Here is a 24,713-nt window from a genome sequence, read left to right as displayed (position 1 = left end):
TGCTGCGCTCTACCCCAGAAGCAGCTGCATTTCAGCCAGTGGTGGTAAAAGGGTTTCCCAGGGAGCTGCATCAAGGTTGCTCCAAAGAGCGATCACCTGCTTCTCGCCAGCCCAGCAGCACCCCCGCCACCAGCCGACGAGTTCATAGCCCCCTGACAGACAAGGAGGGGACGCTACCGCCCACCCCCAGGGTGTAAAACTCATCAGCCAGACCCTGTCCCCGGCTGGCCGGCCCATCAGCGGGTACCAAGGCCAGGTGGCAGATCAGCCACCCTCCCCGCTGATCTGGACCGGCTGGGGATTGATTAGACCCACCTGGAAAGGGTCATGGGATGCCCGGAGAGGGGGAGAGCGCAGCTGCTGGGGGACAGTGGAGAGGGGGGGGGCTGGCCAGCTTCTCTGGGGGTACATCTACACTGCAGCTGGGAGTGGTCCTCCCGCTCTGGGTGGACAGACGCCTGCTCGCCTGCTAAAGGAGGAGCCAGCCCGGCAGCAGAGGTGGTGGCTTGGGCCGGCCGCAGGGCCCCAGCATAATTTTTGGGGCCCAGTACAGACTTGTAACCCGGGCCCCCTGCCCCCCACGGACCCCAACCCCTCAGCCCAGACATACAATCTCAGGAGCCATGAACATTTTTTCCGCGTGGTAATAGGGGCTGCAGCCTGGGCCGGGCGCCCCAGGGCCTCCGGGCCCCAGTAAAGTGTACCCTTCCCCCCCATGTGGGGGCCCTGGCTGGCTGCTGCCAGAGAACAAGCCCACCCACGGCTGGCTCTCAGCTCCCCCGCAACATCCACGCTGCTATTTTCAGCGCGCTAGCGGGAGCAGAGCTGGTGCCTGGCCGCCTACCCCGGGCTGGGCGGCTTGTTCCCACCTGCAGTGTAGACGTACCCTAGCAGGTGCTGGAGGAGGGTAGGGCCCAGGCTGGCGGGGGGGGGAGGGAGGAGGGAGCTGGGCTCTGAAGCAGGAGGGTCTGAAGCTGGTCTGGCAGCTCACGGCGACCGAACTCCGTAAGCGTCTGCACTACAGCAGCGCTCCACTGCACCGCCGGAGCCCCACCTCCGTGAGAGGCGCGGTGCGTATGGCGATGCCGCGTAGACGCCGCGTTGCTTCCATCCCCTGGCTCCTATCTGGCTGAAAGCCAGTGACTTGCAAGATTGGCGACACCGCAGGAGAGCTGCCACCGTGTCACCTCACCACCGGGGTATCTGGGCACCTCACGGTCTTCACGGTGTTTAGCCTCAGAAGGCCCCTGGGAGGCAGGGCAGTGCTGCTAGCCCCATTGCACACCCAAGAGAACGGAAGCACAGAGAGGCGAAGTGACTGCCCCAAGGTCGCACTGGAAGGCGGTGGCGGAGCAGGGAATTGAATCCGGCTCTCCCAGGACCTGGGAAAGGTTTTCACCTTCCTTCCTCTGCAGCACAGAGCGCGGATCACCTGCTGGGAGCATCCGGGCCTGTGACAGTGAATCAATTCCCTGCTCAGAGCAAGAACACGTCCCCCCCCTCAACTCCCCGACAAGGCAGGAGAGCCCAACAGTAGCCACTAGGCCGCCCTTCCTCTCTGTAGCCTCCATGCAGATGGGGGAAATTAGGGGGACCGGTGCCGGCGCCTTTAACACAGGGCCAGGCCTGCGGGGACCTGGGTAGAGGTTGGAAACGCCAGGAGCTCTCACCACTGGGAACAGCTGTAGGGCAGCAGAACCAGGGGTTAGCAACTGGTGGCCACCAGGCCATGAGATAGCGCCATCTAGTGGTCAGCACAGGGTCAGGGAGTGACGTGGCTTGAGCAGGCAATACAGACCTCAGGCCTCCTGGGTTCAGTTCCCAGCTCTGATCCTACCCTGCTGGGTAAACGGGAGACGACCGCCGCTGCCTCCATTTCCACAGCTGGACAAATTATTATTATGGACTCCGCTCTCGGCCAAGAGGTGGCAGGAGGGATAATCAACCTGAGTCCCATGCTGGTCTGATTAAAAAGAAAACCAACTCGCTGGAGCTACGAGTAGCAGCTCAGGAAGGTTGGGGGGCAGGGGGAGGAAGGGGAGGAAGGGGATCCCCCCCACACACACACACTTTGCACCTTTAACATTACTTGGTTCAGTCCCTTTCCTCTGTGAGATTCCTTGATGCCTTGGAACCTGCACCGACTTTTTAAGTCAGAGGGCTCCCCCAGCAATTTTAAAAGCAGTTTCAGGTAACACCCCCGTCTGCACAAGGAGGTAAGTTAATGAATGAACGAACGCTGGTAAATGAGATCCTGCTCAATGAGCTTCAAAATCATGGCAGAACATTTTCAAAAGAACCTACGGGTTCCTCTGGACTGGGAAGAAAGCGCTGTGGCTTGGCAGTGGCTGGCCCGGGTCAGCTGACGGGGGCTACAGGGTTAAAAATTGCTGTGTAGGCATTCATGCTCAGACTGGAGTCTGAGATCGGGGACCCTCCACCCCCCCAGGACCTCAGAGCGAGGGCTCAAGCCAGATGTGCTGCACAGTGATTTTCAGCCCCAGAGCCCATGTCAGCTGACCTGGGACACCTGCGGGTTTTTTATCCCTGGGTAGACATACCCTCAGGGACATCGGTGCTTTTGAACACTTTACCCCATGACCAAGCGACATGATAGAAGGTCAAAATATCAGTACATTGCAGGGAGAGGATGTGTCCTAGTGGCTAGAGCCCTGGACCTACTCCCAGCTCTGCCACTAGCCTGATGGGCGGCCTTGGACAAGTTACTATATGGGCCCATTTCCCCTTCATCAAGTGCTTTGACATCTGCCGAGAAGAGCTGGTGTTAAGGTGGTGAGGACAGTAGGCCCCCTCTGCAGTACCTGGGATAAAGCCTCCAAGGAAATCTCCAGTAGGCAGCATGAGAACTACAAATACCGTGTGAATCCAGTGTCCCATTGAGATCACCCATCCCATCAGTGTAGAGTGAAACTGGAAAAGGTTCAGAGAAGGGCAACAAAGGCGTAGAATGTCTTCTGTAGGCAGAGAGACTGAAAAGATTAGGGCTATTTAGCTTAGACAAGAGCTAACTAAGGGGGATATGATAGAGGGCTATAAAATTATGAATAGTGTGGAAAACTTCCAGAGGGGTAGCCGTGTTAGTCTTATTGCTGTGTACAGACTAACAAATTTCTGCAGGCATTGTGTGTGGAAAAGTGTTATTTACCTTTTCCCTCAATATAAAAATCAGGGGTCACCCAGTGAAATTAATAGGCAGCAGCTTTTATACAGACAAGATGAAGCACTTTTTCCGCACTGCGCACAATTAACCTGTGGAACTCCTTGCCAGGGGATGTTGTGATGGCCAAAAGTATAACAGGATTCAGAAAAGAAGTAGATAAATGAATGGAGGGTAGGTCCATCAATGGCCATCAGCCAAGATGGTCAGGGATGGAACCTAAACCTGACTGTCAGAAACCGGGAACAGAAGACAGGGTCGGATCACTCCAAAATTGCCCTGTTCTGTACCCTCTCCCTGAAGCTCTGGTATGGGCCACTGTCGGAAGACAGGATACTGGGCTAGATGGACCATTGGTCTGATCCACTATGGCAGTTATGACCAATAAAGTTCACAAGAAAAAACAAATGCACCCACTAGTTGGGTTTGTGTTTTCATCTGGGATGAAGGTTCTGTCAGCCAGATTCCCACAAGCCCAATGAAGTCAATAGAAAGATATCCTACTGCCATCCAGTGACACTTGCTTTTTCACATACTACAGTGCTGTGGGAACAAAAAATGCATTGACCAACTGCAGTAACCTCAGAAGCAAGGCAACAGGTACTGGGCAAAGGCACCTGAGCTCCAGGTGAATGGCAAAAAGCAATGAAATATTCTTAACGCACATCTAAAGCAAAAACATCACCATGCCATCCGTAGACGCGTCTTTATTTACCTTAAAAAAAAGTTGTAATCTGTTTACAAAGGAGTCAAACTACGTTTTAATCTAATCTTTGTACAAAAAAAATAGCACTTTTTAAAATGTGTTTCAGACATCATTACATCGGCAATTGGATTAAAAAAAAAAAGCACAAAGACATTATTACAGGATAAAACAGTCTTTACACGGAGAGAATTATTGCCAGTGTTACAGGTTGCGCAAAGTCTGTCCTGCCAGCACCCAAAATGTGAATCGACAAGCCTGGGGGAAGGATGGGGAGGCGGTCATAGGAGGGACCAGTGAGCTATAGGAAATAGTGGTGAAACGTTTTCACTAACCCTCATGGGGGTATTGATCATGAGAATCCCTGTTAGCTCAAATTAGCCACCCCCCTGTACACAACCTCATTGTAATACAGAGACTAGAGGACGCACGTCATTTGCCCGGCAGGCAGGGGGTGGAGGAAGTGAATTGCTTTTCAAGTTTAAAGAAAAATGGGGCAGCGGGGAGATTAAAGCTAGAAGTGACCATTTTGAGCCGTCCGTGGTGTAAAAAAAGAATCGCTAAAAACAGCCCCGTACGAGGCTGGTTGGCTAACAGGAATCCTGTCGGCAAACGGTTTGGCCACTTGGTCTGGCCCTGTATAAAAAGGCACATTTAATTCCACAGGGAACTGCAGATCTAAAAGTTATATAGATGCTCCCCTGTCCTACCTGAGAGCCTCTCACACAGAAGTAGGTTGTCATGTGCTTGGATGAACAGTGCAATTCATTGAACGGGAGCAAGAGAGACATGGGGGTGAAACGTAGCCCCACTAAATCAATGGGATCTCTGCCTTGGTTGTAAACGGAGCCGAGATTTCCCCCGCTGAGTTTACAACAGGCCACCAGCATCGCTGCCCAAACAGCCTTGTGACAACCCAAACTTGTTACCACAGGAAACAAAGCAAGGATACCAGGCCCCGTACGGCAGATCGAACGTGGCAGCGTGCATTGATCCCGGGCAGCTGGGATCTTTGCCAGCATGGGACATGTCCTGTTGCGAGCCAGCTACCAGGCCCTCGACAGCCATCGGGTAAACTGGGCAAGCCAAATTAGCAGAACAGGGTGATGGGTGTTAACGAGCAATTATCTAATGAGAACGGAGAGGCTAACTCATACCGAAGCAAGGAAGCAATGGCAGCGAGTCTCCCGGGAAGTCAGTGGGAGCTGTGGCTAGTCACAGTGACTGAGAAATCTCATTGCTAAACCCACGGTTGAAATCTTCTTCTGTAAAGGGCAAGTCAGATCCCACAGCGCTTCAGAAGCCCATGAGAACATTCTCCCCCTGCTACGCCTTCCTCCTGCTGCCCCCAAAGAGATGGGCTCATCTAAGACACAAAGGCCCAGATCCACAAAAGTATTGAAGCTCCTGACTTCCACTGAAATCAACGAGTGTTAGGAGCCTAACTTCCTTTGTGGATCCAGGCCAGAGGCTATGGGTGTGTACTGAAGTTGTTAGATATTTTCTGTTCTTTGTATCAGCTGCTCCATCATGTAAATGAGCAGGACTGAGGGGGATGGGGGAATCGGGAAGTAGCCTTTCGCAAAGATCTCTCCTACACTTTTGCCTGGATTTGGGGAAGGACCGCGTCATCTTGCACCTAGAACCAGCCACTTCACATAGGTTCAAGGTCCAGTCCACACCCCCCGTTTTCCTGCTTGGCGATGGAGAACAATCTTTAAAACGTTGCCCTGAAGAAGTTGGAGGCCAGGCCTACGTTGGTGCTGCTGCTCTGGGTCGAACCTGTAAAATAACCCAAATGCAGGCTGCTTTGGATCAACCACCTGACACGCACAAGGGCTATGTCGCCACTACAGCTGCACTAAGGCGTCCATGCTTCCTACATAGACTCCGTCTGTCCATGTAATTCACCTCTCAGAGGCGGTAGCTAGGTCAACAGAAGATGCCATTGACCTAGCCCCATCTACACCGGGAGGTCGGATGCCCTAACTATGACGCTCAGGGTCCAAAATTTTTCACAGCCCTGAGCGATATCACTAGGTGCAAGGAGTCTGATTTTTTTAAGTGCAGACTAGGCCTAAATCACTGCGGAGCGGAGACGGGTGTAGGGCGACGTGTTAGATTTGTTTCCATAGGAAATTACAGATTAATTGTGGTTCCCTAATTGGGAAAAAATCCGCTGTGGTGAAGTTTCCACTGCTGGTACTTGCTCAACGATGCCACAAGGAAACCTGTAGGATCCTCAGTACAAAGAATATTCCTCAAAGCCAACGCTTTAGAAACAAGGCAATACGTCCACGCAGTCCACCACTTTCCCTTCTAATTATGTTACACAGCCCCACAAGGACAAGGAGATTACAAATGGGGATTCATTACTTTCAAATCCTTCTCAGGGTATACTAGGCTTCTTAAAGGACAGTCCTGGATAAATGGACTACTATGTGGATGGAAAATGAAAGTACAGTATGTTCTCACTGGAGACAAGGGCTTCCCCCCGCCTCCCGGCATTCTGCTGCATTTGACATACTGGATAAACTATTTAACAATGAAGTCACAGAGAGATGTAACCTGTGTAGTTTCTAGAACATCTCTAAATCTCCTTTGGACCTAAATATGTTAAAGAATGCAAGCGATAAGGACGAACTGGAAATGTTCTCAGGTTGCTGTTCTAGCAATGGGCACCAGAATGAGATGAGAATTACTGAATTGTGTGGGGTTTGTTTAAAAAAAAAATACTGCTTTCTACCAACCATCTGTAGCTTCCCGTATTCACAAGATGTGGAAGATACTGACATTGACACAACTGGAATTCATAGTGCTTCAGAGATTGTTAAAAAAATACAAATGTTCAAAGTTTCCTATATAAAAATATACAAATCCAAAAATAGAGAGAGAGAAGAACGAAATCAGCCAGAGGAATTTACAGTGATAGCTAAGCTTCCTCCCTCCCTGTATTTATTTTTTAAAAAGGTAAAAATGTGTTCACACTTCACAGTTTGGCAGGACTTCGCCTCCTGCCGGCATGCACCAATTTCTGCTTTGAAAACAAGGAGGCCTTTTGCATTTGCAAAGGGAAGGTATTGCTGTTTGAAACTGACAAGGCATGATGATGGCCTGATGATCTGCCAAGACAGATACGGAGTCTGGTGAGCGAAGGCCACCACACAATCCTGCACTGGTAAAGGTACAAAACTCACATTCCGCTGAGGAAGAAATCTTTCTCCAAACCTACGAGTGAGCAAGCCACACCCAGACAAGGAAGCTGGCTGACAAACCTTGACAGAAAATTAGCTCAGACCTGAAAAAGGAACCTGTCATATCCCCCAGCTGGGGGATTTTGCATATAGAGTTTTTTAAAAACCCAGAATTTTAAAGCAGTCAAGACAATTGGGGATTAGTATTCAGGTTTGCATTACTCTAAAACAAATTACTTCCGAGTGATCAGCTCTTCAGAGCCCAGCTAATACCTTGGCAACCATGGCTTCCGCCTGTGTATCATAATGACAGCTTGATTAGAAATACCAGCCCCTGGGGTTCGGGGCTGCAGCACATCCCAGAAGAGGGGAGCGAATTTGGCCCTCGGGGAAGAGGAAAGGGAATTCACAGAGAAGTTGCTCATCTGTGGTACTAGCTGCTTGGGCAGAACAGGAAGCAGCACAGAAACCCCTGGTGATTTTAGAATGACCTGTTACTTCTTTCCCCGTAACACCAGTCTGACTAAAACATCTATTTCACCCACCTAGCCCTCATCAAAATGCAGAATTTAGCTCTCTAGAACTGAGCTGGTTCTACACAGGAAGGATGCTTAGATCCCAGAACTGCACGGTGTCCAAGCAGATAATCGATGGAGCAGCACGCTGTTAGCTTCGGTTTGATTGGAACACTGTGGTCTAAATTGCTATTCCTGACCCGAAAGCCTTGATCCATCGTCTCCTTCACTTTCCACGCAATACTAGTTTAGGGAAGAAACCTGCTGTGCTAGACGCAGCAAAAACCACCTGTCAGAGTCTGCGCCAAGGAGTGGCTTTCTTATCAAAACTGGCTCTGTGCTCTCAGGAATTGGTCTAGGGGAGCTACTGAAATAGTCAACACCACAGTATAAATCCCCTAAGCACGACAGTTGCCTCATTTCAAGTCTAATTGTTACCCTTAAGCAGAACAGGTTAAAAGACGCGGTTATGTGCAAGATGCATATAAAATATACTGCAGAATCACACTTCTTTTATTTAGAGAGAAAGTAAACACCATTTGCAGGTGTGATTCAGGCTCATATAAAGTTTTATTTTACCCCAATGTTGTTGGGAGTTTCTCCCTATCAAACATGTTTTCTTCCTGCAATTCCATGCACATGCATAAAAAGACTCCCTCCAACCTCCCAGCAAAAAGGGGATTTATATGGGGATTTAACATCTACATGTGTGCTGAAAATCAGCGAGAACCATTGGTGAGACACTGATTCTACTGAATGTGGCGAGAAACTGATTCTATTGTAATATCTGCCCTCCCATCTGCTACCTACCTCTGACTTTCTCTTTTTGAGAGTTCTGAACAATTATCATTGGCCTAACACTATCCTCCAACACCAGATTTTTTGTTTTAAACACTTTCATATATATTATATATAGTTATATAATCAACAGCAACCCATACGAAGGGATGTGTTTTAGATTTTAAATTCCAAAGCTACTGCACTTTCCAACAAATATAAAAATCTTTCCCTACGTTAGACACAGACCTTTCTCTCCCACTCTTCCAGACAAGGGTCTTGGCTTCTATTGCATCTCAGCCTAGATTCTGGTTAACGTAAACCCCAATGTTTCTACCTTGCCTCGCAAAGGGATTCGACAGAAGATCCAGCTCACAAATTAAAACCACTACCATCAGCACCTGCCTGCACTAATCAACTGTCAGAACACTAGGGTGCTGAAGTACATGGCAGTTTCCTGCATTTATTTTTATATGAAACACACCAGAACACTGCTTATTGTCATAATTAAATAAAATTCACCCTGTTCCTAGAGGATTCTTCAAGTCCTTGTCTTTTCATCAGTTGTCTCTGAACCAAAGATTTACTAAACAAATCACCAAGCATGAATGGCATGCAGCGTCATTAACAAGGATGATTCGCAGGCCAAGGGAGGGTGGGTGACATGCACATGAAGATGACTGAATTCTCTACTGTAGAGATTCTAAATCCTGAAGATCCCCCCGAAAGCCTACAGGACATGATGTCCTCTTCCTGCCATTCTATGCTGTCGTATGGACAGCTCGCTCCTTTTCAACTGGGCTTCACAGAAGAGCTAAGGGAAATGGAGGGGACTTAGAGAACACCTGCTTTGTTGTGGCTACAGCAGGAAAAGAGGGTGGGGGACGAAGAGTGAGTAGGACAAGGAAGTCTAGCACTGGTTAGCTCTACCAACCTCCCGAAAAAGCTTTACACCGAGACACTGAATAAGAGACAAAGATGGCGGAGAAATTCCTCTGTTTCCAATGACTGGTTTGGAAATCTCTGAAAGAACGGGGAAGCCTTGGAGCCAGAAAAGCGATGTAGTGTTGGAAGAAAAAAATCCTGCAAGATGATGTGATGGTTTAATCAAAGTAAGATACACGCCTCCTATTAATCAACAGCCCCAGCACGGGGCTGTTCCACATGTCCACTAAGCACCAATACCTGAAGTCTGAGTTGGGCAGACAAACTCCCTGCCGTTTACAAACGCGCCAGCCGTCTGCCAATCTGACCAACAGCTGATTTCTACTCACCCTCTGAGCTAGCATCACCATCAGCTGCTCTGCAGTAACCCTCAGATTACGGATGCAAACACGCTTCCCTTCGTGCTACGTTTTAACCAGACTAGGCACGTTACTCTGGATAGACACAGTGTTATTGGTGGTCTCTTCTCCTCTACATTTTCAACTAATTCATTGTTTTTTGACACTCGAGGTGTCTTCATCTCACCAGCCCTGGACGCACTGCCACTAGCGTTGATTTTAAGACCAACTGCAGAAAAATAATTTGCCCAAGACTCCCCTCTTCTGCCCCTTCCCCTCTCCCCCCCAAATTCAGAATTCATTATGGGTCCCGGACCCTCTTCTGGTAAATAGCTCGAGTGAACCCGCACGAAAACCTTTACAATCAATTTTACATGTACACTTAATGCTCAGAATGAAAAAGCAAGGGTTAAAATAACTTGGATAGGAGAATCTCTGCGGAGAATACAATTTAAAATAAAGCAATGAAGGGGTTGGAGCAGGGAAAGGAAGAGGGTGACTGTTTTATATGAAGAAAACCTCACCCAAATAATTAAAAAAAATTAAGAAAAAAAGAAACCTAAAAGCAAAGCATACAAAAGACTAACTTTTTTTTTTTTTTACGGTTACAATGTAAAATGTAATATAGCATCTGAACAACAGCGAGGGTATTGTCTTATTAACTACCACTGGGTCATCCGTTCAAAGATAAGGCATCCAAAATAGACCAAACACTTTGGTCGCAGCAATTTTTTTCCTTGCTCAAATGAACACATTTTATATTTTTATATATATAATAATAATAATATAGAATTTTTTTTGCGCTAAAAAGTATTTCAATGATCATATACATTTACCAAGGCATGATGGCATCAGGGGTACCTACTGAGGGAAAGGCAGGGGAGAAGTTATGGGATAGGGGGAGTCGAGTCAAAAAAAGCTCTCGGATCCCCATGTAGTCATTGGGCAGCAGATGTCTGATCTGACCGCCGGGCCTTGTTTCCAGGTAGCATTCCTGGCAGAGAGGAACTGGGTTCTAGTGCTAGAAGGGGTAACGGACCCCACCCTCTCAGCACAATCGCAACGCAATATTTATCTGCTCCCTCTCCAGTCAGCTCTTGGACACATGCTACCTTGAACCCCAGATTTGTACGTAGTTCATGTCTTGTGGTTCACGCAGTCTCAAAATCCATTGCCACTGATGTTGATGGACTGAAGATCTGCCACTTGCATGACGTTGATGCCGCTGCTGGCAAGGCGGGCGATGCCCTCGGGACAAATAGCTTCCATGGCCACCATGTTGGTTGCGATGAGGGCTGATGGCGTTGGCCCACTGTTTCCCTCTGAAGTCCCTGTGTCCATGGAGACCGCAGAGACGTTCATGGTCATGTTGTTGGCTGTGCCGCCCTTCTTGTTTTGGTGGGTCTTGATGTGCTTGGATAGGTGGTCGCTCCTCATGAAGCGTTTTGGGCACTCCGGGCAGGCAAATTTCTTCTCACCTGTAAACAGCAAAGGGAGAGGAGAACCGCTCAGGCATTTCAACAACGTTCTTGCTTAATGTCCTTTTGGGAAGCCAAACCAGGAAGAGCCACGTTATAAACAAACAAGGGTTCAACATACAAACCAAACTCTGAACAAAAAGCAGTTTTCAGCTATTGCCTGGATGAAGCTCACAGAGCAACCTGGGGTATTAAGGAAGAGAGGGGTGCAGCACTTTCAACTGCTCTACAGTTGAAGATAGTTTAGTTCTGAGGTGCAGAGTCCTGCTCTCACAAGACTCGCAGTCAGTGCCTTTTACCAGCTGCTAACGTCCAAGAATCTTCACACCCTCCTCTCACCCAGCTGGCTTTCTCTTTCACTTTATACAGTTTCTGACCAAAGCAGATTTACCAGACACTGAGGATGAAAACATACCAAGCATCAGAAGCCACATTTATTTCTTGCACTAGAACCAAAGTCTCAGAACAACATGGAACGTAGCGAGGAAGAATTCATCCACCCACTTGGCAAACTGAATCTTATGTGGAGTAAAACACACCATTTCCCCAAAACGTTGTGGGCCCTAACCCTGAACCGTGAGCTCAACACAGAGCCCCATCGATTTCAACTGGGCTCTGCTTAGTGTGGACGCTATCAAAGGTAAGATCAGGCCTGATGCGTTATTTCTTTGGTCTCCAGGATGGGCTCTCAAACCCTCTCCTTTGGTCTCCTCCTACTCTAAATGTTATTTCCCCCTATGGGCAGCTTTCTGGGCATCTCAGCTGAAAGTACTGGAGAGGATTCACTCGATGCAGCTGCCAACCAACAGAAGAGTCGTGGTTTTGTACAGCTGGTGACAGAACTTAGAAATACACTTGTATTGCAGAAGCCCAAAGCACCAGATGATAAACACTGGTCAAGCGGCAGGTACAGAGTGGAGAGCGCTGGCAATCACAAGGACCCTGGAAACCCTTGCAACACACATACAAGGCTGGAGAAAGAGCGCTAAGGCTCCCCCATGCGCCTGCTAAGTGCACCCGGCCGTTACTCCATTCTCAGAGCCAGGGGAAGTTCCCGGGCTTACCTGTGTGTGTGCGCTTGTGCCGCTGCAGCTCGTCGCTGCGCGTGAAGCGCTTCCCGCAGAACGTCCAGCTGCAGATGAAAGGTCTCTCCCCGGTATGCCACCGGAGGTGAGCCCGCAGGTGGGACGTCTTGCCGTACACCTTCCCGCAGCCTGGGATGTGGCAGATGTGCTGCTTCTTTTTACCGGGATCCCCGGAACCCCTGAAAGAATCCAAGTAAATCCAAGCGTTAATTTAAAGAGCCTCTCTGCTCTCGCTAAGGGAGCAGAAACGTGGACTACAACATGACTGCTGAGCTGGTACAAGAGAAATCCCAGGTTATCAGACACTGATCGGAGCATGGAGAAGACCCGCCTACTTATTGCCAGTCTATTGTCAGCTTCTGGGCTGACATCAGAAACACAGAAGGGTGGGCAGGACAGTCTCCTGGCTAGAGGAACCAGGACACTCCAATCTTGGCTCGGCTCAGTGACCTCCAAGTCGGCTCCCACTCAAAGCTTCAGTCTGACTCTCTGTAAAACCAAGACGACACCTACGTGGTGGCTGTAAGATACTCCAGAGACGAAAGGTGCTGAGCGGTTTTGGATTGGTAATTGTATTCAGCCCTTTAAAGAGTTCAGTGTTATGGGGAGAGTCAAACGTGTATCACATGGGCATTAAAAAGCTCCCCCGTTGAAGTCAGACCGTTACGAGCAGGTTTTAAAAGGCTAACTCGGAGGGGTGGACCCTAGGTGGAGGGCTTCAGACAGGCCACAGAAGAGTCACTTAAATACTCAATGAAAAAAGAGAGAGGCTGCAACCATGAGCCTCTGTAGGCACAGTCAGAGACAAGCCCCAGCAGGGGACTCCTCAGTCAATCTGTCCCTATTTTCACTGAATACACAAGAACCTTTTTCTTGCACGGAATCTCTCCCCACTCCCTTTTTCAGTATGTTTTAAACTAAAAATTCTCCAGTGTAAACAAAGCCGTTGTGAAAGCGACACAGGGAGTGTGGGATGGGGCCGGCAATAACCCCTGTGGAGTATGACATAAAGAAGAACAAGTCAATGGAAAGAGAGGAAGGGGAGGGAATGGACGACTGAAGTGGGAGGAGGCGGCGACGTGAGGGAGAGGATAGAGGGCAGTGGCTAGGGAAGAGGAATGGCTGCGTTCACAGATTTGAAATGGGAACTCAGGCAGCTGTTCAGTCTGCGCGCGCAGAGGGTGCAAACGCTGCTGGCCAGGCAGGCCCGTCACATAACTCAAGACGGCATTTCTGTCCTAGATGTTCACGAACGGCCCTGCTAGCCAAAAAACGCTCACTTCTGGAGATGCCCCCTCGAGACCCAGGCACGAGGACGTGACATAAGGGAGAGGGCTTCCCGCGGAGAAACATTTCTGGCCTGGTGGATTTCAGCTGACTCCTGCATGCTGCTCAGTGCAGCGCGGGGCGTGTTTTGCTTTCGCACCTTCTCCGATACAGCTCTCACAGAGCTTCAGCACATGCCCCGGTCTCATCACCAGCGAGGCAGGGAAAGCACCGTCTTCTTCCAATGCAGGAAGGGAAGCACAGGGAGCAGAGATGAGGAGCCCAGACTCCACTCCCCTTCATGCTGACCAACAACCCCTCCTGCTTTTTAAACAAACCCTGCCGTTCTGGAGCCCGGTTTGCTGGCAGGAGAACCCAGGTCACAGGAATACAGGGGGCTCAGCCAGCAAACAGCTCACAGCAGGGACATGCTCATTTCAGCCATTAGCTGTAACTCTTTTTCTGCCCCGATAATACTTTAGTGATGGAAGAGGAAGCCACTGAAGCAAACAGCTTAAAACCCCCCCGACCATAAACTCAGTGCATGTTCAATCTAGCGACAGTAAAAGTCTCTCTCTTACTCATGGCAAAGTTTTGAGTAAAAAAAAAAAAAAAAGAAGGATCTCAGCAGCTTTCATGTAGAAATTTCGTTTCAGGGGCACCCAGGGACTACAGCACTAGCTGTAACCAAGGCAGAGCGTTGTTAGATTTTGTGCAAGTTTCCCACCTCCTCTCACGCACCTGCACTGCTGACAACCCATTCTGACATCACCACCCCCTCACTCCCACTGGCACCAGTCCAGTCCTACATGAACTGAAACCCGAGAGACCAGGATTGCTGACTTCTGACCGAGGCAGTTTAAAATGAGATGTTCTGGGATGAAAGGCTACTTAACCAACTTATTTGCACCACGTGCCCCAGAATGGCTGTTACGCACCCTTCACCAGACCTGGCCCAGGCCTCCCAAAAGAGCACTACTGCAATCATATGACCAGTCAGCCTGTGTTATAAAGAGTGCAGCCTAGATTTACTTTAGTTCTTGAAGGCCAAGGCTGCTAACCGACCTACTGCCTCCAGCCCTCTAGGTTTCTGAGACGTCCTGACATCATATTGACGCTCCCGATTACAGTTTGAGGCACCCGGCTAGCAAATCCTACCTTCCTTCGCTGTCTTTGCAGTATGGGCAGGTGCAGGCTTCTCTTCGCATCCTTCGGCCTTGTGGCTGTGGGTCTGGACTAGTCTCCCCTTCTTCTACAGTAGCGTTTTCATCCGCCATTCCATCACCCCCTGCGCCATGAAGGCCCAGCTGAGCACCGTGATCACCTAGAGGGAAATATCTGCGTTACTTTTGGGTTGGCATCTTAACCCGAAGCAATAAGGAAATTAAAAAGAAGGAAAAAACGAACCACAAATCGCTAGTCTAATTGCCAGCTGGCATTTCATACAAGTGACGGAGCTTCGAGCCACACATCTCAAGGAGCACCTACGAAGGGGCCGTTCCAGCTGAAGAATGGAAGTTCAGATTAATATTTATAAAGCAGCTCCACCCTTGCCAAGACACTTTAAATACAAGTAAATGGAGTGAAGAGCATAAATGCTCTGTTAAGTGTAGATGTAAAAATCCTGACCAAAACGCTCTACCATTACCTCTGGATGAAGTTCTTGATGGGGTCATAGTTGATGGGGTCATCTGTTATGGACTAATCTTGGCGAACCCTCCCCCTGTATTTTCTGGACAGCCAAGAGCCAGGAGTTGGCTGGTCCTCTACAGGCCCCTTTGCTGTCTCAATTCAGATTTGGGAAGTTATTAATTTTGGCCCCCACTATGTTTCCTTTATGAAGCGTCTTTACGCAAACCATAGGCAAGGTCAAAAAGAACAACCTGGTCCTATTTGCCCCCCTTATAGGGAACACTGAATAAGTTACTTTTTGCCTTTATTCTCCTTCAGCAAGCCACTGGCATCCTTATAAAAAATGGACCAAGGAGTGGAGATCAAAACAAAACTTCCTTTCATTACTCCATAGATTAGCCTGAGTTATCGAGGTTTAAGACACTTGTAGAGCATGTGTCTTTTTCAGGAAGAAAAATATTGACTTGCTCGATTTTATATCTGCCAACTATTTAAACCATTTCAGTTAACCCACTATGGAAAACAGAGACAAAACAAGTGTGCAAAACTCCCCCTCTAAAGTAAGTAGTAAGACTGCCACTGACTCCACGAGGGCCAGGATTTCAACCCAGATGTTTAGATTTCCAAAAGGGGTTAAAATATTTCTCTTCTCTTACTTGTTTGTAAGTTTGAGACTTTATTAACTTGAATGCATAATCATAGCTATGCAAATATGCACTTAGATAAAACGTATACTGGATTATTGAATGTGACTTTACTCTTCTCTCTCCCCCCACTTCCAAAACATCTCTACAATTTTAAAGCTAACCCCTGAGACTACACACACAAGCCTGCAGCCAAGTTATATTACACAGAATTTCCCTAGGCCAAGCATGTACCAGTTCTGGCAATAATTGTTGGCATGAAGTCCCACCAGAACTTTAGTATTCTAAACGTACCGACCCGAGAGACATTCCACACAGTTCTCATGCTAGTCAGATTTGAAGATAACAAAACAGACCCTGGATTAATGGAAAGCCCAGTCTCAAAAGTTCTACTTACAATAGAAGTGCTTACAGTATGTTTGCTAATGTAAAAAGTTCAAACTATGGTAAACGCATGTTACCAGAGAAGGCATCAATATAGAATGAAGAACTCCTTTACTGTTACTCAATGGAAAATGTACAGAGTTTCCTCTAGCACAGCTCTGAAATGGGCAGATTTCAGAGTAATACATTGGGTATAACAGAGAATACTATAACAGCCAACACCTAACATACTAACCACTTGTGTCTCATGGGCAGGAGAGAAAGGTAGGGCATAGCACAGCCTGGATTTTCATCAAGTTAACTCAGACTTAACAGCTAACATTATTCCCACCTCAAGGCAAGCGCAGTAGACTGTGTTTTCTTGCAAGCTGGCATTTCGGAGCCCAGCACTTGCCATACACCAAATATGACATGATTTCAGACATTGGCAATGAGCAGCCATGGAAGAAAATACAGTCAGTTTCCATGTGCAACGCAAGGCCCAGATGTGTGCAATTTTTAGAGGTTTTAATAACTTCTCAGTTTATTCAACGCAAAAAGGTTTTTCAGTACTTTGAGACTGCTGGGCTGAACAGAACCAGGGCAATTTTCCTTTAAGTATCTGTTTCTTTTAAAATGATTAAACAACAATCCAGGAGCTAATCCACAAAACAGATGCGAATCCTCCCAACAATAAAATGAGAAACACCAATAAATAAGGAAGGCTGGGAGAGACTGTAGTTTTAGTAGTGTCTATCAATGAAGATATTGTTGGAGCTCGCTAGTTGGCTAATTACCGTGAGCACAAAGAGAGATGTATAAAGTTGAAAATTCGTCTGGTGCAGTTCATGCAACGCATTCTCTCTCAAGGAGCGATATCTAATTACAAAAACCAGAGGAACTAAAGCGTGTCACCGACACGCTTCCAAATACAGATGAACATATGAAAGCGGGTGGGGGGTGATAGAGGGGTAACAAGCTTGTAAGTCTATCAATTTTCATTTCCATTTTATTGCTCCACACTTATGCTGTCATCTAATTGCTTCTTCAATAAGCCTAGCTACACTTCTCAAGTGTTTTATTTTCCTTCAAGCTCCACCGCTTGATTATTTTAATGCTGAAAAAAACAGTAAGTGGCGCAAAAACAGCAGGCTGTGTAATCTGGTTTCAGCTGCAATTAACATATGCCAATAGGTCCAACAACAGATTTAAATTCATGTTTTCATTGGACTGATGCACGAAGTGATTATGGCGTCGTAATAGTTGTAGCATAGTTACGGTTGCAATATAGTTGCTGTTTAAAGCCAAATTTTTTATCCTTTCCTAAAATCCACATGGTGATCAGCCTGAAGTCTGGAATGTTACTTCAGGGTCTCAGGTAGAGTTTGAGGTGCAAATCTGGGGTCATGTGCTTGATAAAATACAGGCCTTCCCCCAAATAGTGACCTGATTTTAAAAACACAACCATAATCAGCCGCTGTTTGCACAAGTGCAGCTTATAATGCAGGGAACTGGAATAGTCTGAGCCTGTGCAAACTGTGTTTTATAGCAGCTTGGGGTCTGCACTAGTGTAGTGCACCACAGCCATCACAGATGGCTCGAATCAGAGCAAATAAATGAAGATGGTTAAGGCTCCAGTCGGCTTGCAATTGGTGCCACTGTATGGAAGCATGACTCCATTACAGTCTTTCTGCAGGCAAGTCTGACGGGGATTCATGTGTTGTGAGTTTCCTTATCTGTTAGAGTCAGAAGGAAGCTCCTTGTGGCAACGTGGAATTTGGGCACTAAGGTATGGTTAGGAGGCATCTTGTAACATGGCATTCCTTCCCTGTTAGAGTTTGCATCGGGGTGAGGGGAAGCACAACGAATTACACTTTTTTACATCCTCCTTGTGCCAAAGTTGGTGCACAGGGCAGAAACCTCTCTCTTCCATTCCTCTCTGCCATTTGCTCTATGGTGTTGAGATTGACTCTTCTACTCTCCCTGCTAAGAGTTTTTCCTAAGGTTTCTCTTGAGCACCCTCACACCAGCTGGTTTCCACTTGACAGCTTCAAGCTGGAGTCCGTCTACCAGCGAGCAATACACGCCTCAAATACATCTAGCGCTTCCTTCTGATTCTGCTGTTTGGTGATTTTGCAGATCTCACAGTTGGTGATTAAGTCTTTCCAAACAATGCCCAGAAACTTCATAGGCACTTCTTTTCAAAAGCATCTGGATTGCTGTCTAACGTTTTAGTAGATCTCCAGCTCTCGCAGCCGGATGTCACCCTTACCCAGTCTTAATCCCTTTTAAATGAAGTTGTTGTTCATGAAATTCTAATTTAAAAAGAAGTTGTTCCAGGTACAATGCACCCCCCAGCAGCCCGAAGTTCCAACAACACTCTCATATTTCTTTCTAACAGATAACACAGGAGGCGCTCAGCATCTCAGGAATTGGCCCTAAACCTGGAATTCAAATATCAATTTGATAAAGGCCTGTCTACACTTGAAAGTGGTTTCTGATTAAGGTAGGGGTGTGAATTTAAAGTGTAATAACTATTCCTGAGTAACTCCAAGTGTCGACATTCTTATTCTGGAGTAAGTATCCATATAAGGAATCAATCCAGAACAAGTGTCCACATGCAATTAATCAGCAACAATTCCATGTGCAGATGAGCCCTAACTGAGGTGCATCTGAATGAAGCAGACACTGCAAGACAATGGGAAAAGCATCTTCAAGGAACTCAGGGGAGTCGCTACAGTCTGCATTGATTAAAATATAAATGACTGTCAGCGTCCAGGTTCAAACAAAAGTCAATCAATCAATCTTCTGCTGTGCAGTGCAAATGAACAAAATGAGCGGGTAGCCATTTAAGATACTACTCAGGGTGCTGATAAAAGTATGGAATTATTTTAGTGATACAGACAAGGGTTATGAAGAGAAGGACTGGGGATACCGCAAGTATAGCACTTTCTGATAAATTCAGATTGTAACCCAGTGAGATGAGTAATTTGCCTTTATTAGAGCCCTGTTAGGAGGAGATTATCTATGTCCCATGTGAATCAATAAACAATACCACAAGGTTAAGGAACTGTGCATTAAAAACAACTCAGAGACAGGCCTACCAACTGGACACAGACTATTCTCATGAATTAGATCTGCACAAGACAGACCAGTCTAGCTGAAGCTTAGCTAATCAAAGCTAGGCTGTCTCAGTTTAGGCAAAGCAATTCAAGTATTTATGCAATAGACCTGAATAGGGCTCACAAATAAGCCTTCCAGTTTGGACTAGCTTAAACACATTATAACATGTGAGACCACTTAAAATTCCTTATTTAAAGCCTCTCTCAAGACACAGGGAAAACCAAGGAATAGAGGTGCAGCATGGTCCAATGGATAATGTACTAGTCCAGGTCTCAGAAGACCAGAGTTCTGTTACCAGCTCTAATACTCACCTGCTGCATGACTGGGGCAAGTCCACCTCTTGATGCCTGTTTCCCCTCCAACCCTTTGCTGGACTCCTCTACGTAGACTGAAAGCTTGCTGGGGCAGGGAGTCTCACACTACATGTTTGGGGCTCCCTTGTGCTAAGTTTTGTGCTGACTTGGCTGGAGCATAAAGGTACTACTGTAATATACACAGGGAGTGGGAGATGTGATTTCAAAGGCTAGTGTTCAGGGAAACCTGCCTGGAAAGGATAAAAGCCCAGCTGTCTGGGAATTACTGCTCCCTATTTTCAAAAGCTGCCTCCAAAGCTTGCATGTGTAATTCAGACTAGGTTGAGACCCCTTTGAAAATTTATTTCTTACTCTGGGATTAAGAGGTGATTATGGAGAGAAGCTGAGCTGCAGATTACAAGTATTCAGAGGCTGCAAAGACAGCACCCACGCACATTCTTTGTCGAAGCAGCTCTGCAACCTCAAGCCAGCTGTTATTTCCCATAACTCTATACATAATGATGAAAAACTTCACTCTCAATAGTTAGAACATACTTGTTAAAAGAACACCACACACACAGAGTGCGAAGACTTTAAAAGGCAGAATGAGGCCATTAGAGGGGCGGGGTGTTAAGTGAAAGGGTCACATATATCTTTGCAAATCGGGAGAAAAAATAATTAGATTTAAACCCAGACCTTTCTGAAATTTTCACTACAAGCAAGATACTTCAAACATGAAAACACCTTCACTGAGATAAGAGATGTTACAGCCACACAAAGTTTAAACATTATGACTCTCCAGTCAATATATAGTACTTAACGATCAGTATCATATCTACTCCTGCAGCTGAAGAACAACTTCATGTTTTGAGCAATACTGATTGGGTAAAAGGTTAACAAAAAGCTGCCTAACCAATTATTCTTCAAAACAACGAGAGTCCTACGGCTACCCCTCTGCAATTATTCTTAGTTGATTAATAAGTCTGCTTTCGCCAGTAGGTGTCACTACAGTCCTAAACCTCTCAGAATAAAGACATGGAGGTCCAAGGGTCAAACCAAGAACAGCAATATTATAAATTTTATATTTGAATGAATGGCTAATTTCAGATGTTAGTGACCATCTAGCACATTACACTTCACAGGACTCTGTAGCCTTTATGAAAAGCTATATATTTGACTGTGGGCTAAAGCATATATGTATAAAATTACTCCCATATATATCTTTAAACATTACCCAAGTTGTTTCTTTCTCCCCCAGCTCCAACATTAGGCCTTGTCCAAGCAAGGGATTTGCGCCGATTACAGCCATGAGTACAGCTGCATCAATACAACCCCGACTGTCCATAGGCAAAGTCCCTAGTTGCACCAAGGGAGCGGACCACTGTTTGAAAGTAGGAAAGTGCCACCAGCACAATTAGTGGTTTCGCCTGCCTGCACTAAGCATTTGCACTGACGGTCGAAATCACAGTAAAGCCCCTCCCAGTCTAGATGAGCTGCGAGAACCAGTATATGGCCAGGAACATCAGTCAAAGCAAATGGGTGGGTGGGGAAGAAATCAGACTCACTTGCCTGACAGTTTCTATTTACCTTTTTGTGGAGGCGGGAGCTCAGCCACAATTTGCAAATAAGCTCAGTGGGCACCTCAAAAGTGGGAACTTAAAATAAGAAAGGGCAACAGCTCAGAATGTTTATCCAGAGTAAAGGGAATGCAAGAGGCATAAAGTGAATGCATGAAGGGGCCGCCTCCTTTAGAGGCCTGGGAAAAAAACTATGGAGCCATCAAAACCCCTCAGAAAGTTGGTCATCGTTAGCGGAGACGTTGAGAATACTGGTTAGAGGACAGACTATAGGCCAGGTGCTGTGAGTTGCCCAGTCCCTGTCTGCTGGAATCAGACTTATGTTAGAGGAACAAGTTAAAGAGCAGAATAATCATGCTAGAAAGAAGTTACAGTCAAATTGACACTTCAGCCCAAATGTGGGTTTAACGCACAATTCTATGAAGCTATGTAAAGGCAAATGTAATTTTTCACAAGTTGGGAAAGCAAATTCTCTCTCTATAGTCCCAATGGTACAGGAGGAAATCCTGATGGTCCACAAATCATGAATCCATGCAAGATCCTCTTTCTTCTTCAGCCACTTGCTTGCATTCAAATGGCCTCTACCACTTCTGTTACCAGTTACACAAGTTAGAAGCAATTAACCCAACAAAATATCAGTCCTAGAACAAGCAAATCTCATCGGAGCTCTTAGAAGCAAACCATGCATTGCACAACACTTCCCTCTGACATTCTTGAAGCTCAGTACAATTCATTAGCTGACCTGGTCACTTGGTAAGCTGAACGTACACAATCAACTCCAAATTCTTCAACTCTGCATATTTCCTTCTAAAAACAGATATAAACAAACTGCTTGATACAAACTCAGTTGAGAAGGATGAAGGGAAAGGAAACAACAAGCATTGCTTACGTGAAGTGACCAGGTTCGAACCAACTGAAAGACGCTGCAAATAAAATTCATGTGACGAGCCCATTCACACAATTTGGACAGTCTGGCCGCCACTTGCAGGCTGCACTGGAGTTGGCGTCTGTGGACACAATTTTTAGACACAAATGCAGTCTCTTGCTCCAGAAAACACTTGCTGGATTACTTAAAACAGCTACTGCCATGAACTGTGGTCATGATTTTTTTAAGTGACTAGTGATTCAGAGCAGATTTACACTAGAAATTTTTGCAGGTACAGTAAGGTTGGTTAGAGGGTGTCATTTTTAAATGAGATTTCTATACCAGCAAAAGCCCTAGCGCAGATGCAGTTATACCACCGGAAAAGTGCTTTTGCTGCTACAGCTGGTTTCCTTTGGGAAACAGGTATAAGACACATCAGCAAAAGCCCCCACAATAGGAGAGTTTGCCACTCGCGCTATAATGGCAAACCTTTTCCAATGCAGACCTGACTCAAGTGCCTTATTTAGGACACCTTAAAAATGGTCAGTTTTCAGAGAATGGGTGGCTCGGGACTTTCTGTAACATCAGCCCCCTTTAAAGGTGTCTCAAGCTAGGCTCCAACCCCCTCAAAACAACAACCACCACTCAAGCTTTCTAGTCACTTTTGAAAGTCTTGGCTTAGAGCTCCTGTTCCTAGTCAGCAGCATTATTCCACGCTGCCCACAACGTTGGGTAATTTTAGGACAGAAAAATATCATTACTCCAGTTCTTGCACCACGTTTACACTCTGAAAACAGAGTGGAGGGAAAGTTGGGAAACAAGGCTTTTTTTAAACTTCATAAATTGACAGCAACAGCCTGTCTAGCACTGTGTATACACACTATCATCTTATGTGCTGTCTTCCAGGAACTGCAGTTACATGGGTTAAAATGAGCACAAACACAATAATGGGACTTCAAACCCCAACTTCCTGTCATCATTGGATTCCTAGCCCCACTCCAAACTTCAAACATGCAAAAGTCTATATTGCACTCCTTTTTCTGTTGGCATTTTATAAATAGAAAAAAAAGCATTCCTTCTGGGAAACAATGGGTTAATCCTGACCATGGTATAAACAAATTATTGCAAGAGAAATAAAAGACCACTAAAAAAGGGAAGACATGCACACTTCATTCTTCATATATCAGAATGTTCTGAAGTCACCAGAATACAGTGATATTTTATGGGGAAGGGTTGGGGTACAGGAATAAAGCCTGACAATTTATTTTTATTATCTTCATTAATATAGATTGCTTGTCAAATCATTCTGCCCAAAACTGTCATGGTTATGGTCTAGATCACAGACCATTTTCAGGTTACAGAAGCATTAATATATATTAACTATGCAAGTATAATTTTCAAATCCAAACGACAAAGAATATCTTTCCAGATAAGACTGATGAGAGAGTTTCCATGGAAGTACAGCTCCAGCACCTCCAAAATGAAGCTGAGCCAATTCTAAACAGTACAGTTAATTTTGCAGCAGTTTCAACCTTGCTTTGGCCATGTGTCTCTACTGCTCCTTTACCTGACATGGTTAAAGCAGGGGTGAAACAGGATTGTCCATCATGGACATAATCCTGCTGTATGGACACGGTTTGAACATGCTGAGCAACCTTCCTCCCTTCTGCAGACAAAAGACGTACAGGATGCACTCCCCCCGCGGTGCTGAAATACCGAGTAGGTGTCAAGACACTGACAGGCCCGCTCAAGAGGCACTGGAGCACCTTAACTCAGTCACTGTAACTGAGGAACCACCGTGCTTAAAAATAAATGGTGAAGGGGTAGCAGAGCAGGCATTAAAAGCATAGCCAAATGTGCCAAGGCATTAGGGTAAAGGTCTTGCAGTTTAGGTAACCATTACCAGTCCAACGGGAAGTAGCACAAATAGATACAGAAATGCAGCAAAACAGGAGCTCTTTCACGGATCACAGTCAAGAAGAAACAAGACGGGAACTTTGGGTTATATCCTGGAGAGGCAATGGTGTGTGAAGACCACCAGGGGGCCTACCGCTGTCTGGGGGGCGGAGGGGGTGTCAAAATTCTGCAAGCACTATCCGAATTCTGCAACAGTCTCATGTCAAAGATGGAAGACCCAAAAACGAGAGTCTTGGCCAATGGTTTTACAAAGTGGTTTCTTGTCTTTCAAGCCACTGGTCTGAACAAAATGGATAGGTTGGGATTTTTTTTCATGTTCTAAAACTGGGTGAGGAATGCCCTCTGGTTTCTAGACAGAATATTTTTAGATCCGCCACTGCTGACCTTGAAAAAAATATCCACAATATTCACTTTTATATAGGATCTGAACACAACTGTGTCTTATGCAAACTCTTTAAAGGGACACTGCCAAATACAAACAAAGCAGAGAGAAACTAAGGTGACCAATCCAAACACACCCAAAACATTTCTGAAACATGCAACAGTTCTGTGCAAGTACGTTTATTTTTGGTCTGTGGTAGTTGGCAGCTTCAGGAAAAAAATAAAAAAAAACTTTCTTGTCCACAAAGCCAATAATTCTCACAAGACACCTATTCTCTTCCCATTTCTCGGCAGATTTTATAGCCCAGAACGACAGCAAGATCCCACGCTATTCAGTAGTTGTAATTTCTCTAAAATATATTGCACTACGATACTAAAGAGGATCAAATAAAATTAAAATACACTAGCCACAAAGAAGTAAAGTACACATTACAATGCA

General features: G+C 46.2%; 1 protein-coding gene across 2 annotated transcripts in view; it reads right to left on the bottom strand.

Annotated features, from left to right (window-relative positions):
• Nucleotides 1–3,846: 3,846 nt before the first annotated feature.
• Nucleotides 3,847–24,713, bottom strand: part of SP1 (Sp1 transcription factor) — a 33,423-nt gene continuing 12,556 nt past the window's right edge. For both annotated transcript variants that reach the window (XM_067529840.1, XM_067529839.1), the window contains exons 4-6: nt 14,638–14,803; nt 12,193–12,392; nt 3,847–11,128 (exon numbers count right to left, since the gene is read on the bottom strand). In XM_067529840.1, the coding sequence (XP_067385941.1) occupies nt 10,812–11,128; nt 12,193–12,392; nt 14,638–14,803 (683 nt within the window). In that variant the 3' untranslated portion in view covers nt 3,847–10,811. The remainder of the gene's footprint in view (nt 11,129–12,192; nt 12,393–14,637; nt 14,804–24,713) is intronic.

This window comes from Emydura macquarii, unplaced genomic scaffold (assembly GCF_026122565.2).
Source record: "Emydura macquarii macquarii isolate MOO-44397 ecotype Brisbane River unplaced genomic scaffold, CSIRO-AGI_Emac_v2 contig_2994, whole genome shotgun sequence".
Lineage (NCBI taxonomy): Eukaryota > Metazoa > Chordata > Testudines > Chelidae > Emydura > Emydura macquarii.
This window is presented reverse-complemented; position numbering and strand designations above follow the sequence as displayed.